Below are 17,098 nucleotides of genomic sequence, written 5' to 3'. Positions count from 1 at the left end.
AAGAGGTTAATACCCAACATGAGGTGTGGCAGCTGGAGACAACATCCAAGATGGAGACCCTCCATGACACTCCAATCAAGTGCCAGGACATCTTTAAACCCTTAGCTGGCCAAGACACACACATCAGAGTAGTTGTGACGCAGGGCGTTGCCGGGATTGGGAAAACCTTCTCAGTGCAGAAGTTCACTCTGGACTGGGCAGAGGGCTTGGAAAACCAACATGTCAGTCTTGTGGTTCTGCTTTCGTTCCGGGAGCTGAACTTGATCAAAGATGAGCGCTACAGTCTTCTCCAGCTGCTCCATGTTTTCCATCCAACATTACAGACGGTCACAGCAGAGAAGCTCGCCGTCTGTAAAGTCGTGTTCATCTTTGACGGCCTGGATGAAAGCAGGTTTTTATTGGATTTCCAGAACAATGAGGTCGTGTCTGATGTCACACAGACATCATCAGTAGACGTGCTGTTGACAAACCTCATCAAGGGGAATCTGCTTCCCTCGGCTCTCCTCTGGATAACTTCCAGACCTGCAGCGGCCAATCAGATCCCTCCTGCATGTGTCGACAGGGTAACAGAAGTCCGAGGGTTCACCGACCTCCAGAAGGAGGAGTACTTCAGGAGGAGATCCAGTGATGAGGAGCTGTGCAGCAGAATCATCTCACACATCAAGGCGTCCAGGAGCCTCCACATCATGTGCCACATCCCAGTCTTCTGCTGGATCACTGCTGCAGTTCTGGAGCACATGTTGACTACAGACCAGAGAGGAGAGCTGCCCAAGAGCCTGACTGACATGTACTCACACTTCCTGCTGGTTCAGACACACAGGAAGAAGCACAAGTACGATGAGAGACATGACAGGAGTCAGCAGGAGCTGATGGAGACTGACAGGGGAGTTCTTCTGAAGCTGGGCAGGCTTGCGTTTGAACATCTGAAGAAAGGCAACCTGATGTTCTACCAAGAAGACCTGGAGGAGTGTGGTCTTGATGTCACAGAGGCCTCGGTGTACTCAGGAGTGTGCACAGAGATCTTCAAAACCGAGTGTGTGCTCTTCCAGAGAAAAGTCTACTGCTTTGTTCATCTGAGCATTCAGGAGTTTCTCGCTGCAGTCTACATCTTCCACTGCTACACCAACAGGAACACAGATGTACTGGCCAGAGTCATGAGAAATGATGATGACAGTGATGACGACAATCAGTTTGGTGACAATGAGCCATCGTTGGATATCTTCCTGGAGACAGTCATGTCTGAAGCCCTGGAGAGCAAAAATGGTCACCTGGACCTCTTTGTCCGTTTCCTTCATGGCCTCTCACTGGAGTCCAACCAGAGGCTCTTAGGAGGCCTGCTGGGTCGGACAGAGAGCAGAGCAGAAGACATCCAGAGAGTCATCAACAACCTGAAGGAGATGAACACTGACAGTGTCTCTCCTGACAGAAGCATCAACATCTTCCACTGTCTGATGGAGATGAACGACCTCTCAGTGCATCAGGACATCCAAGAGTTCCTGAAGTCAGAGAACAGATCAGAGAAGAAACTCTCTGAGATCCACTGCTCAGCTCTGGCCTACATGCTGCAGATGTCAGAGGAGGTTCTGGATGAGTTGGACCTGCAGGCGTACAACACATCAGTGGAGGGACGACGGAGACTGATCCCAGCTGTGAGGAACTGCAGGAAGGCTCGGTTAGTCCTGATGTGAAATCAACATTATACAAACAGTGTAGAGCTGCTGCCACACCTGACACCATCAGAAATACAATAAAGATATGTAGTTATCTAAATATTCAGGATAAAGGATTGATTCTGAGAGAAAAAATATACTTCAGGCAGTCCAGGGTAAAAGGAGGCAACATGATGGTGATGCCCACAGCAGCTCACCCCTACAATACTTCAAAATCAGAGTATTTGCTGTGTAATTGAACTTGAGCATCAGGTTTCTACTGCTTGCTTTCTTTTAATATTATATATGAAACACTTTTTAATTTTTTTTTATCCTGTGTGATACACAAATCTTGGACAATACAATTTAATATTACAATCATTTAACACTATATAAACACAAGAAAATCACAGACTTGACATTAAATCTGTAATTACAGACTTTGTGGCTGTGGACTCTCAGAGACTCACTGGGAAACTGTGGCCTCGGCCCTGAAGTCCAACCCCCATCTGACAGAGCTGGACCTGAGTAAGAACCCCTGGCTGCAGGATTCAGGAGTGGAGCTGCTGTCTGCTCTGGTGGAGAGTCCAAACTGCAGACTGGAGACTCTCAGGTCAGACTGCACTTTTTAATGATGTGTGATATATGTGTGATATATGAAATATTCTGTTAGTTGAACAGGAGTTTTACAGGCTTACATCTCAAATTGTTGTCAAACTGTATTTTCACACAGTCCTTGTGTGTTGAAGTGAAAAACTGTGAACGTCAGTGATGATATTGTACATTATTTCAACATGCAGGGGTCCAAATGGCCTCCGTCTGGGGGAACCTGTGGGAACGCCAAAATTAAATTCAATCCAATTTTCAATTCAATACAGAGGGCTCTAGTTTTCTGGGTGTGGCCAGGTGGATTTTGCAATTTTGGCACGCTGTGCGTGGTGGCGCAAGTACTCCGCCGTTCCTCTTACGGGCGCATGGGAGGAGAGAAGGCGTGGAGTGGGTTTGACACAGCTGATTCACTTTAAACGAATCAAGTGAGCCCCTGTCCTCGCCTTTAAAATGCGCTGCGCGAAGGCGTAATGAAAGTTTACACAATTGACGTGGAGGAAGAGGGCAGCAGGCGGAGCGGAGCCCAGGAGACCGGCGCAGAGTGGAGACCAGCGAGCAGTGCGGACACGTCACCAAAACCTCACAGGCAGGCTTCTGGAATGTCAGACACATGAACAATGCAATAAATACCGACAAGAACCACTATTCAATGATACTATCACAATCAGCAGATACATATATCTGTATATCAACTGTCCCATTACAACTGATGTCAGATTGGCACTGTTTGTGCTGATTGTGAGGTTTTGGTGATGTGCGCCAGTCAGCCAAACTTCCACTGCGCCGGCTCCGCTGAATCTGTCGACACCTCCCCCTGCTGCAACGGCACTCCCATCTCGGCGCACCTCGTTCTGCGACACTTGCAAACTGTCCGTCTCTCGCGTTTCGCTGGTTGAAACTATCTCTGCGCGGGGTTCGCAGGGTGGCGTAGAGCCCAGAGAGTCAGCGGCAAAATCTAACAGATTTCATCAGTCCAGGAAAATCCTTTCACGCAGTAATGCTCTCCTCACTATTTGGACTCTGGAAACACTGGAAATTATAGCTCCATATTTTATCCTTTCTTCAGATTGAGTAACTGCAGGTTGTCAGAGAGCAGCTGTGCTTCTCTGGCCTCGGCTCTGAAGTCCAACCCCCATCTGACAGAGCTGGACCTGAGTGGGAACCAGCTGCAGGATTCAGGAGTGGAGCTGCTGTCTGCTGGACTGGAGAGTCCAAACTGCAGACTGGAGACTCTCAGGTCAGACTGCACTTTTTAATGATGACATGAATATATGGATATTGTTTGAATCATAAAGTAGCACTAAATGTCTATAAGGCTGATATTGCTGTGAAGTATATGTTGTGCTTTTTTAAAGTCGGGCTGCTGGTTCTTTTAGTTTTTGTGAGGATGGTTGGTCAGGTTCTGTATCATGGATGCATGCGTGCTTTGTGACGTTTGACAAGAAACTAACAACTGTCTCATGTGTCAGGAGAGAGAGAGGTAAGGTAAGGTAAGGTAAGCTAAGCTAAGGTAAGGTAAGGTAAGGTCATTTTTATTTCACGTGTCATACACCAGAAAAGGTGCCCAGCCCACATGGGCTTACAAGACACACCAAGCAATACAATAAAAAGGAGCAATAAACATAAAAGAGAACTCCTCCATATGTGTCACTCACTGTCAAGCAGATATAGGCCCAGTCAGTTAACTTGGGCAGTTCAGCAAGAACAACAACTTCAGTTTAAGTCAGAGGCAAACACATCAAACATAAAGCGCCCTCATACGCTGCTGATAAGCATTTAACACAAACTGAGCTAAATGAAATACTTTGTCACTAAACAAGTATTTAAGTCTGCACTCATCAGACATATTAAACACATCAGGACGTTCTGCAGACATTTTCAGGAAGAGCTTCTATCTGAGATTATGATAAAATGGACAGTAAAACAAAAAGTGCATTTCATTTTCAGCCTCATTCAGATCACACAGATGACATTTTCTATTTTCTTCTGGTGTTGAATGGAAACGTCCGGTTTCATCTGCCAGAGACAGGAAGCCACATCTCAGCTGGGCACAGACAGACCTCTGTGCTCTGGTTGGTAAATACACTTTATTAGACTGAACCTTCTCAGTTTAGCTTCATACATACATTTATAATTTTCAAGTAATATTGATTTAATTTGACTAACTTTACAGGAGAATTTATTTCTGTATATGTATTGCAGACCTGCCTCATCACATATTTTGGCCAGTACTCTGGTCCAAGAACAGTTATTTGAAAGATCCCAAAAGAAAATTAGTTTAGTAAGTCTATTATCAGACTTGTTAATTAATCTATTCCACAGTGGCACCATGTCACCCTGGTGCTGCACTTGGCATGGCTCCCAACCCAAATCACCACATACAGCAAGTGTGGGGGCCATTTTATGTCCACCAAGAAAACAGGGCATGGCTCTGGTCTGAACTGCATCTCATTTAGTTTGCTCACAGTAACCCCAAACCCCTGCACTGGAGTCTACAATAGGACAGACACAAGATTTAAACAGCTGTGTATAGGTTTTATAAGCAAGATCTCTACATAACTTGACCTCATTCAGGACAGCACCCAGAGCCCGACCTGCACAGTCAGATCAGATTTTTATTCCTCTTTCAAAAGTAAGATGGACATCTAGAGTAAGTCCTAAATATTGATAATACTCAGTAAATGACCAAAGTGTTGGGCCAAAATGAAACTTAAACTTAGGGCTCTAGTTTCCCGGCGCAGCGCGGGGTGGCGCAGTGAGGCGAACCCCGCGCAGAGCTAGTTTCGACCGGCGAAACGGGAGAGGCGGACAGTGTCCAAGTTTCGCAGGCGGAGGTTCGCCGAGATGGGAGTGGCGGCGCAGCGGGGGGAGGTGCCGACAGATTCGGCTTGGCGCAGTGACAGTTTCGTGCCAAAAGGCTTCGCCGAGGTGCGCCAAAAGCTCGCCATCTGAAACCACGTCTACTTTCCGCGCAAGGCGGAGCGGAGCCGGCGCAGTGGAAGTTTGGCTGACAGGCAGACATCACCAAAACCTCACAATCAGCACAAACGGTGCCAATCTCCTTTGATCTGACATCAGCTGTGACGGGACAGTTGATGTGGAGATATATGTATGTGCTGATTGTGATCGTAGCATTGAATAGTGTTTTTTCGGTATTTATTGCATTGTTCATGTGTCTGACATTCCGAAAGCCTGCCTGAGAGGTTTTGGTGACGTGTGCGCACTCGCCGGTCTCCGCTGCGCGCCTGTCTCCTGAGCTCCGCTCCGCCTGCGGCAGTAGACCTCCATGTCAGCTGTGTAAACTTTCATTACGCCTTCGCGCAGCGCATTTTAAAGGCGAGGACAGGGGCTCATTTGATTGGTTAAATGTGAATCGGCTGTGTCAAACCCACTCCACGCCTTCTCTCCTCCCTTGCACCGGTAGGAGGGACAGCGGAGTACTTGCGCCACCGAGAACGGCGTGCCAAACTTGGAAAATCCGCCTGGCCACACCCAGTTGGCGAAGCGCATCTGCGCTACGCCCCCGCCTCGCCTGGTCTGCGAAACTAGAGCCCTTAGTGTGTAACTCACCCTTTTTCCTGAAATGCATAATCTGAGTTTTATCTTTGTTTATCTTTAGTCTCCATTTACTACACCAGCAGCACACGATATCCAACAGATTCTGGAGGTCAGTTTCAGTCTCTGCAAGGAGGATTACATCATCCACGTCTAGAAAAGTGCCAACCGTACAATCAGCCAGTCTAACACCACAAGCTGCTGCTTCATCTCCAAAACCAAATCATTTCTATAGATGGTGAACAGAGTAGGAGAGAGCACGTCCCCCTGTTTAACACCAAATGGGAAAGGAAACCAAACTGTTCTATGATCACTGACCTGCACACATGCAACTGGGGCCTGTAAAGAACTTTTAAAGCATTATAAAATGTTCCATCTATACCAGATTTCAGTAGTTTGAAACTGAGAAGGTCATGATTTATGCAGTCAAACGCTTTCTGAACATCACTGAAACAACAAAACATATGCTTCCCTTCCTGTGTTCCAGCATGAACTATAGTAGTTAGTGAATATATGTGGTCAGTACAGGCTCTATTCTTACCAAAACCATTCTGTTGGTCTGCCAGCAGATCAGATGTTTCCAAATAACAATACAGTTGTTCATTAAGTTTACTAGAATAGAGTCTGTAGTCACAACTGAGAAGACTTGTCCCCCTGTAGTTCAGAGGAACTCTAGGATCATTACTTTGAGACTTAGGGATAGGTTTTACTATAGATTTACACCAAACAGAGGGCACCAAGCTATACTCCAAACAGATAGAAAAAAGATGAGCTAAAATTGGAAATAAGCAGAGTAATTTCAGTAGATCGTTAGCCAGGTTATCAATGCCAGTAGCTTTTCTTGGTTTAAGTTTGTCAGCTGCCTTTTTAACTTCCTCTTCAGTAATACTAGCATTTAGGTACTGATTAAAGAAATAAGAATCCTGCTGCATATTAGCCTCCAGAACATTTTTAAGATCAACTGTCCCTGCAAGAAAACAGTTCTCCCACTCAGCAGAGCAGGAACCTCCAGAAAATAAAGAGCCATAGTCTCTTTCTCCCATTTTTTTTCAAAACATTGTCCTCAGCAAAACCAGAAGATCCATGTTCCAATCCCACTTCCACAGGGATAGGCTGAACTCTTTTTGGGCCCAAATTATTTATTTAAGTCCAAAACAACTGAGGATTATTAGTTTGCAGATGCTCCATTTTTAATGCCTGACCCCTCTCATATTTTCTTTTACAGGCTCTCAGTTTTCTGTCAAAATTCTGTTGTTTGACCTTAAATTTGTTCTTCAGCTGTTGCCTCCTCATATCATAACCATCCCACTTTAAAAATGATTTCTCTGCCATCCTCATCTCCTTCCACAGTACATTCATCTCTCCATTCCAGTAAGGTTCAGGTTTTCTAGAGAATCCACCTCCTAATGGAATGTGGATGTCTACAGACTTCAGCAACCTTACAGAAATATTTACAGAACTCACCAAACCATTTATCAATGTCTTTTTGATGTTGTACTTGAGAGAGCTTATCTAAGAATTCAGTGAGCATAATTTGGCGCTCACTGGAGGAAAGAAAATGAGGAGAGACAATTTTAATATTCCTCTGGGGGTATTGTCTAGATTGAGTATTATCTGAACCCATATAATCAACAGCAGAGCCCCCACCTGCCTGAAAACTTAGGACTGACACTGAGTGATCAGGTTCTTTACAGCGATCACCTGTCAGGCTGAAACAGCTGATCCTCTCAATGAACTCATTAGGCTGTGAATGTTCAACTCAGTGCAGGTTCTTCAACAACTGTGGGGAGTAATTATGTAATCTACAACAGCCTTCCCTTTTCCAGAGAGAGAGAGAGAGAGAGAGAGAGAGAGAGAAAGAGAGAGAGAGAGAGAGAGAGAGAGAGGGAGAGAGAGAGAGAGAGAGCTGTATCAGTGTGAGCAGGCTGCTAGAAAACATGGCAGATCCATAATAATAACTAGATAGTGAAGTAGAAAAAGCTCTCAGAGCTCAAGGAGCCAGTTCACTGAGGACTGACACTTTCATTCACTCTGATGGGTTTGTAAAGCACTTTGGAACTTACCTTCACAGGTGTAATATAAATATAAATTAGTATTCTCAGTATTATTATTAATGCAATTGTTATAATAATTACTTCATTGATAAATGACTGATAAATATCCAAAACACTGGAAATTATAGCTCCATATTTTATTCTCCATTCAGACTGAGAGACTGCAGCTTGACAGAGAGCAGCTGTGCTTCTCTGGCCTCGGCTCTGAAGTCCAACCCCCATCTGACAGAGCTGGACCTGAGCTGGAACCACCTGCAGGATTCAGGAGTGGAGCTGCTGTCTGATCTGGTGGAGAGTCCAAACTGCAGCCTGAAGACTCTCAGGTCAGTAGAGGGGTGGAGTCAGTCCTCTGAGGTCAGTAGAGGGGTGGAGTCAGTCCTCTATAGGGGTGGAGTCAGTCCTCTATAGGGGTGGAATCAGTCCCAGAGGGGTGGAGTCAGTCCTAGAGGGGTGGAGTCAGTCCTCTGAGGTCAGTAGAGGGGTGGAGTCAGTCCTCTATAGGGGTGGAATCAGTCCCAGAGGGGTGGAGTCAGTCCTAGAGGGGTGGAGTCAGTCCTCTGAGGTCAGTAGAGGGGTGGAGTCAGTCCTCTGAGGTCAGTAGAGGGGTGGAGTCAGTCCCAGAGGGGTGGAGTCCGTCCTCTGAGGTCAGTAGAGGGGTGGAGTCAGTCGTAGACGGGTGGAGTCAGTCCAGGCGGAGCAGCTTGGTTGCTTGGTTCTTGTGCTGGACTCAGTCAGTGCAGGCAGCGTTTCCTGGGAAATGTCCAAAGTGCTCAGTGGCCTCAGGACTGGACAGAAAGACAGAGAGAGATCAGCCAATCAGAGCAGCCACAGTGTGTTGGGGTCATGTGACCTGCAGGTGATGATGATGATGATGAAGAGGATGATGGTTTTGTGTTCATCCCTACAGTCTGGAACATGTAAAAGACTGGATTCCAGCAGACAGCCTGAGAGGATGTGAGTACACACACACACACACACACACACACACACACACACACACACACACACACACACACACAGCTCACGTGCTGCAGAGCTCCAGCTTGTCCAGGCTGAGTCGTGGGTTTGAATCCCACCTCAGGCCCTTTGCTGCAGGGCGGCCCCTCTCTCTCCCCGGCCTTTCCTGTCTCTCTCTGCTGAGTCCAGTCAAAGCTACAAGGACAAAAACTACTTTAACATTACAGAGAAAAATGAGTTTTCCTCTGTCGATTTATCTCATACATAAGCCTGGTGTTTTTTTCCTTTATTAGTGAAAGAAAGGGGAACAAGTGGAGTGCAGAGAGTGACAACATTAGAAAACAAATTAGAAAAGGAGAAGACAGGATGAACAGATGTGGAGAGAAAGAAAGAAGCAGACAGGAACTCCAACAAAACAACAGAAAATAAGAAGAAAAAAATAAGAAAGCAAATCAATTGTAGTTTACTTTTGGTCTGTGTGTGTGTGTGTGTGTGTGTGTGTGTGTGTGTGTGTGTGTGTGTGTGTGTGTGTGTGTGTGTGAGTGTGCGTGTGTGAGTGTGTGTGTGTGTCTGTGTGTGTGTGTGTGTGTGTGTAAGGATGAGGGTAGGGGGCAGGTAAGGACAGAGAGGGGTAGAGAGAAAGAGAGGGAGATATAAGAGAAAAAAACCTGAAGGAGAAAAAGGAGAAACAAAGGTCTGATTAGTTTAATTGTTGATATGTTTTTGTTTTTCTCTGTTTTTGGGTGGATATGAAATCTGCCTTACAAACTCAACAAAAAAATAAGTATTAAAAACAATAAACCAAACAAGCAAATCCTCTTTAAAAATGAATTAAACCCAAATTCAAATTAAAAACACAAAGTGTAAAATGACATTAAAAATAAAAACTATTGAAAATGCCAAACTATAATAACCTTCTAAGAGCCAAGAGAGTGTGAGTGAATGAGGCTTTCTGAGGTGTGTTGTGTGTCTTCTCCCCATCAGATCCCTGTGATCTCACACTGGATCCAAACACAGCGCACAGAAAGCTCCGTCTGTCTGAGGACAACAGGAAGGTGACGTGGGAGTGGGAGCAGTCGTATCCTGATCATCCAGACAGATTTGACCAGCAGCCTCAGGTTCTGTGTAGAGAAGGTCTGACTGGGCGATGTTACTGGGAGGTCCAGTGGAGTGGAGAGGTTGATATAGCAGTGACTTACAGAGGAATCACAAGAAGAGGTGCTGGCTCTGAGCTTGGAGACAATAATCAGTCCTGGAGTCTGAGGTGCTCTGATTATGATAACAGATACTCTGTCAGACACAACCGTGAGGACACCAGACTCTCTGTCCTTCCCCGTGGATCTCACAGAGTAGCAGTGGATCTGGACTGCTCTGCTGGGACTCTGTCCTTCTACAGAGTCTCTTCTGACAGACTGAGACTCCTGCACACCTTCAGATCCACCTTCACTGAGCCGCTCCTCCCTGGGTTTGCTTTGGGGTTAGATTATTCTTCTATTGAGGTTTAGCTGCCAGTTTCTCAGAAACAAACTCTGACCTGAAAGAGTTTAGAACATGTTTGGATGATTTATGGTTTGTGGTTGATTTTTTTTTTCTTTTTTTTTTTTTTTTTTATTGTATCAGGCATCTTGGTGGATAATTGTTAACTGATTGATTGGACAGGTCTGTAAAAATAATAAGTCATTAAAATGTTGGTATATTCAAATCTTAAGGTCCTCACACACCAACGGCGTTATTTTCGTGCGAATATTTCGTATTTTTTCGAACTCATAACATGCAATCAGTACTTGCACATAGAACGTGAAATACAAAAAGTCGAAATACGAGAGATTTATGTTTTGCAACAAGCTCGATTTTTCTAGGTGAACAAACTGCAGCAGCCAATCAGCAGCCTCCATTCCCAACAACAACATGAGGTCAGAGCCTGCAGGAGAGGCAACGTCTCTCCTCAGGAGCTGCCCACTAAAACATTCTGACAGCCTGCCTCACACAGACAGCCAGGCTCTGCTCTGGGTCAGTGGGATCCCCATAGTTGGTTCTCTGTCTCTCTGGATGTGGTGCCAGCAGACCCAGGAGAGTCTCCAGCTGTCCCACAGACATCCCAAAATAAGTTCAGAAACGGTCATGATACAGTTTTAATTCCTGTATCAGCAGGAGGGATTCTTCTCTGTCCCTGCTCTGTAAAAGTGGGTGTTTGGACGGGTAAACAGTTCAATAATGACAAGGTCCTCATCGGGGGACGAAGCTGACTCCATGTTTTATTCCTGTCAGAACGCTCTCCTGCGCGCTGCGGGATTCATATTTCACAATACGCACATTCGCATCGCTGATTGGTGTGAAGAGTTAAAGGCCAAATTTTCGGCAGTGAGTTTTTTCGCACTTTCGTTCCGCTGTTTAGCCACGCATGCCGGTGTGTAACAACCTTTAATGTTGTACCAAAGTGTCATTTAAACATCCTCCTCCACTGATTGATTTTTTTTTGTATTTCTCTAATAAACACAGACGTGAGAATGACAGCACATTGCTCACTGCAGAGCTGTGACTGGAGCCCCTCTCCTTTTGGGCCCCTCCCTTCACCTGTTGACCTCCAAGTCACATTAACATGTTTAACGCTCTATACCTGATGTTTTACTGTCAACAGAGTTGTATTTCATGTTGGACAGTGCACATTAATAAACACATGACTGTAAATGTGTCAGAGGCTTTTCTCACCTGCAGCCCCTGGCCAGGTGTTCCACAGGTTTCCTAAAACTGAAGACGACTTGAAGAGGGAAGAAATCTGATTTGAACACAGCAGCTGGATGGCTGCTTTGTGTGAGTGGTGAGTGATGTACAGTACACTGTATGTATTTGAATTGTGTGACGTCCTCTTTGATTGGATTAAAAATGTAAATATTCCTCTTCTTCTCTTGTTTTATGTTTGTGTGCTACGGAGCCGTGGAGGGGCCACAGAGAGAAAAATAAAACACAGAAGGCCTCGTTTTACTGCCTTGTGCGCTGGAAATGTTTGAGTGTGATCCAGGTACAGTTTGAGTCTCTTTTTGAATAAATGAGTTTGGTAGAAGTGTAGTCCTCCTTACAGTGCGGTGGCAGGCTGAGGGCTTCCTGCTGCTGGGAGCTGTGGGACAGAGCCAGACGGCTGAGAGCCACCCGGAGCTCACGGGAAGCTGCCGAGTCCGTGTGGACAGGGAGGGCCTGCTGTCGGCTGGATCTCTCTCTCTGGGTTTTACCTGAAGTATGAGGGACCATAAGTGCAGTATCACTAACATGCGTGTTTAGCACTCATCAGCTAATTTCAGCACTGACTGTGTATCAAGTCTAACAGTTCCTGAATCCCAGTACCGGGCGTCGGGTTCTGTCACTTGGTCCATTTTCTATTCATATACACTGTTTCTATTATATATATACTGCTTATATTTATATAGGCTGTTTATATTCATTTATATATACTGTTTATACTTATATATCTTATTTTTTATTTATATTTACACTTCTACACATCCAAAACACAGATCTGCCTCCAAAGCACCAAGCCTCTCCACAGCAGCTGAGACATTTGACATCTTTACCAAAAACACAGTATTTGTGACTGTGACTGTGTTTGGACTGTCTGAGCCATGGAGGCGTGTTTCTGACAGAAATGACTCAAACACATCAGGAGGCTCAGAGCCGCCCGGGGCATCAACAGGCTTTGTGGATGCTTAGGGCCCCAACCACCAGAGGGGCCACACACTCACTGTGACTCTGTGTTACTACTCTTACCACAGACCAGCGGTCCCCAATCCCCGGTCCGCGGCCCAGTACCGTTCCGCAAGGCATTCCACGCCGGACCGTACCGCCCGACTGAGTTCCCGCATTTATTTTTCTGACAAAAGCTCTAAGGGCACACACCTGATTTCTTCTCTTTTACGGCTTCCTTTACAACACACTTGGCCCCCGGTCGCCAGTTTTACCGACACACACACACACACACACACACACACACAAACACACACACACACACACACACACACACACACACACACGGGCACACACACACACACACACACACACACACTCCTGTACACTGTACTGTCCCTTAATGGGGCCACGGCTCCTGTTGTCAATTTTGATTTATTTGTCGACCTAAGTTTGGATGAACGGCTGAACGAGGAAGACAAGACAGAAGAGAAAAAGCCGAGATATGCGAGAGTGAAAAGTGAAGAGCTGGATCAGCTGGAGAGGTCAGGAAATGAAGCCGGTACGGCCCGGTCAATGTCTTGGGCCGTCAGATGTCTACAAGACGACCTGACAAACACCGGGCAAACAGCTGATTGCTCACCTGTAAGGAAAGAAGAGCTGAACAAGATCCTCTGTGAATTTTATGGAGCTTTAATTTCTATAATAAAGAGAATGAAATGCCTCAGAGGATTCAGCACCACGGACAGTACCTGCTGAGGCAGATTCAGCACCACGGACAGTACCTGCTGAGGCGGATTCAGCACCACGGACAGTACCTGCTGAGGCAGAGGCAGATTCAGCACCACGGACAGTACCTGCTGAGGCGGAGGCAGATTCAGCACCACGGACAGTACCTGCTGAGGCAGATTCAGCACCACGGACAGTACCTGCTGAGGCAGATTCAGCACCACGGACAGTACTTGTAGATGTACTGTGATTAGGAAAAGCCCCCGAAAGGTGGGGTTGAAATTTTATAACTCTGTTAAGCCTTAATGTGACTGCTTACTGTCGTTAGCCATATTAATCAGAGCTGACGTTAAATTGGAGTTCTGTCCGTGGTGCTGAATGCTGAGCTGCTGTCCTGCAGTTGCAGAACGCCCACTGGACGTCCCACAGCAGCGTGCAGACAGGAGAAACCGGTGTGTGTCTGATGCAGTATCAGCTGTTACCCACTCTGCTGTCACTCACCTGGTGGGTCAGGACACACACATCAGGCTGCTTTTTCTGGACTTTAGTTCTGCGTTCAATACCGTCAATACTCATTCTGCAGACACTAGCCAACAAACTGCTGCTGCTGGGGTTGGAACCATCAAAGTGCAGCTGGGTTCTGGACTACCTGACGGGCAGGCCACAGTCTGTGAAGATCCACGGTGTCTCATTCTCCACCATGGTACTAAGCTGCCGGTCTGCAAAGGATATCATGCCAATAAATAATGTTGACATATATAGGAAGAGGAAAAAAGCAAGAGATTGCCCACCTGTTCGACTGTGATCGGTGGTCTGGCTCATGGACTAATGTTCCTCAGCCTCATCGGCACCGGCGTCTCTGTGCTGGTCCTCTGTGACAGACCTCCACCGGTAAAACCTTCATAGGAACTTCACAGGGATCCACAACATCAACGTATGGATACATCGTTTGAGTGAAAGTGTGTGTGAAGGGGTGTGTGTGTGTGTGTGTGTGTGTGTGTGTGCTCGGCTGTAAGCGGCTCTCAAGTGATGTCACCTGCCCCGGCGGCCATGTTGGAGGTCAGCTGGCTGTGCTTCCCTTTCAGCTCAGGGTTTCTCAGAGCTTCTGTTTTTGTCGGTGAGTTCGGTGACAGGCGGCGTCAGAAAAACACCTCTCACTGCTCACAGGGAGAGAGAAGAGACCGAACGCAGCAGCGACTTTAATTCCAAACCTTTCCACAGACACAGGAAACCCTCTGAAGCTGCGCTCTGATTTGACAGCAGCCTCGTCACACTGTTTTTAAAAAACCTGATAAATGACATCCGGAGTTCAACACGTCACTTCTTCCAGAGCTGACGATGAAAGCAGCTAACGAGTGAGACATCTCGCTTCCCTCCCGTCTCTGCTGGCCGCTGCACGCGCTCAGTGGATCTGCAGGTTCTGGTTTCTGGACAGTTCAGGTGTCTGATGGACCGACGCTGACGTTCCTCGTTCTGGCCCATAAACAGTGGGATGATAAATTTTAATTTTATTTATTTATTTATTTTTTTGGTTTGTGTATGATCTGTGAACCAGCGACACTTTGTGCAATAAACTCAGTTTTTGCTGGCATGTTGCTTTGTGTATTCTATTGTTATAATTTCATATTTCATGTACATACTTTATACTTTATTGAACACGTTAAAAAAAAAAGACAGGGATAAATAAACAGAAGTATGATATGTAAACAATATGTGCAAATAAAAGCTAAATTGATTGATTGTCAATTGAATAATATAGTTCTATGCAAAACTAGTCCTATCCCTTCACACTGGCTGTGTGATTCAAAAACAATAAATCACTGTTCTCTGCTCAAATCCAATCATCCTAAAAAAAAAAAAAAGGTTAAAAAAAAAGAAGAAAGAAAAAAGTTCAAATAAATAAATAAATAAATAACTTTTGAAAAAAAAATGATAAAATGTGACTGATAAAGACAAACAAACAAGAAACAAGAAAAACAAGATTTCAGGTGGTACTGACTGTGGACAGGCAGAGCAAAAATAAAACAAAACAATACAAATTCACTGTTACATTCCATATTTTTGAGTATTGAGTTTCTGAATGTTTTCTTCAGTTTGGTTCAGGTGTCACATGATTTCATCTCCATGCTGCAGCTGTTCCACAGACTTACACCTCTGGTTGAGATACAGTGGACTCTTGCATTTGTTTACCTTGTCCCATTCAGTCTGATGATGTTTTCAGGTGCAGTTTGAGCGACTGCGGCGTCTCCGTGGGTTTCTGCGGCGTCTCCGTGGGTTTGTGCGGCGTCTCCATGGGTTTGTGCGGCGTCTCCGTGGGTTTGTACGGCGTCTCCGTGGGTTTCTGCGACGTCTCCGTGGATTTCTGCGGCGTCTCTGTGGGTTTCTGTGGCGTCTCCATGCTGACGGACGGGTTTGGCTCTAAACAAAGCCGAGACGGGGCGTTTGATGGATGTGCTGCTCGTGTTTTCATCTGCAGGCTCGGCGTTGACTGGAGTCGATGTTTTCCAGCCGCAGACTGAGCGTTTCCTGACCGAGCTGCCGTTCAACACCTCAGGCCTTTTCCTTCTCCTGTCCCTTTTAACACAGAGACAGAACTCATGTTGGACATTTTATGATCTAACAAACTTTACAGGTGCAGGTGAAGTGCAGATGCTGATGATGTGAGACCAAATGATGGAGCAGAAATGTGGAACAACAACATGAGCGTCTCAGTGGAAAGCTCCAGAACATGAACCATGAGACCTGACACACAGACGGGACGGGGGACGGGACAGCAGCTCCTGTTGGGACCGGCTGGTTTGTATCCGGACACTGTGTCCCCCCTCTCTGCATAAACACTCAGGACATCTCCTCCGTTCACTTCTGCTCTGAATCAAACAGCGATGGCGTTCCTGAACACATCAGTGATGTATCAGTGTGACAAATTACTTTCCACAGCGAGGAACTCAGTAAAGTAATGCAGTACTATTTTATAAAGTTCTGTGTAATACATGATTTTGTTGAGGGACGAGCCCAGCATAGGTTCACACCACACAGCATGAAGACGTAAAGCCTCCTGTGGTCAGAGGGTCAGTCCAGTTGGTCCTGACCAGTTGAGCCTCCTGTGGTCAGAGGGTCAGTCCAGTTGGTCCTGACCAGGTGAGCCTCCTGTGGTCAGAGGGTCAGTCCAGTTGGTCCTGACCAGTTGAGCCTCCTGTGGTCAGAGGGTCAGTCCAGCTCCATCAGGGTGAACCAACAACCTGATGCTGAGCAGATTCTCTTGTTTGTGTTTCTGCTTCTTCTTCTCTTCTTCCTCCTTGTTTCCAGCTTCAACCACTGATCCACTTTCTGGATTTGTGTGGTCTCGTCTTCCCGCTCAGAGCGAACAAACGTCCTCGCTCCACGACCACGGCAGCAGATTGAAACCACAAACACACACATCTGACACCTTCAGGAGACCCAGAGGGAGAACTGAAGAGAACATGTGATTTATCAAACCATATTTACAGTTTTTATTCAGTTTATTATAGAACAGGCTGATTATTTTAAATTATGGATATTTATGTGCCGTACTCCAATATACCACCAGGGGGTAGCGAAGTCCCATTTGAGGACCACTGCCTTAGATTTATGTTTTATGCAAAGGCAAACATTTAATGTTACTGCACACAGGGCACACACACACACACACACACACACACACACACACACACAGACTGTGACATGCTGATAGTAACCGGGAGCGCAACCCCTACTTTCTGAGGGGATGCAGACACATTACAGGCGCCCCCCGCCTCCCCACTCCCGGCCTGATTTTTTTTGGTCTTTTTTTTATATTTACGTGTATAAATCTTATTTATTCATGGACTTATAAAATATAAGACTTTTATT

General features: G+C 46.0%; 1 protein-coding gene and 1 long non-coding RNA gene across 2 annotated transcripts; one reads left to right on the top strand and one right to left on the bottom strand.

Moving 5' to 3' along the window:
• Nucleotides 1-359: 359 nt before the first annotated feature.
• LOC115365027 (NLR family CARD domain-containing protein 3-like) lies at nucleotides 360-3,333 on the top strand (the record flags this gene model as incomplete). Its single annotated transcript, XM_030059739.1, has 3 exons — nucleotides 360-1,672; nucleotides 2,089-2,206; nucleotides 3,325-3,333. Coding segments are annotated over 3 exons (1,440 nt in total), but the record flags the coding sequence as incomplete, so codon positions are not given.
• Nucleotides 3,334-10,164: 6,831 nt separating this feature from the next.
• On the bottom strand, nucleotides 10,165-16,552 carry LOC115364900 (uncharacterized). The gene is made up of 3 exons (XR_003928732.1): nucleotides 16,542-16,552; nucleotides 12,875-12,877; nucleotides 10,165-10,228 (listed from the first exon to the last, which is right to left on the bottom strand). It is a non-coding gene; the product is annotated as an uncharacterized LOC115364900 (long non-coding RNA).
• Nucleotides 16,553-17,098: the final 546 nt, after the last annotated feature.

Source organism: Myripristis murdjan, chromosome 9 (genome assembly GCF_902150065.1).
Source record: "Myripristis murdjan chromosome 9, fMyrMur1.1, whole genome shotgun sequence".
NCBI lineage: Eukaryota > Metazoa > Chordata > Actinopteri > Holocentriformes > Holocentridae > Myripristis > Myripristis murdjan.
This window is presented reverse-complemented; position numbering and strand designations above follow the sequence as displayed.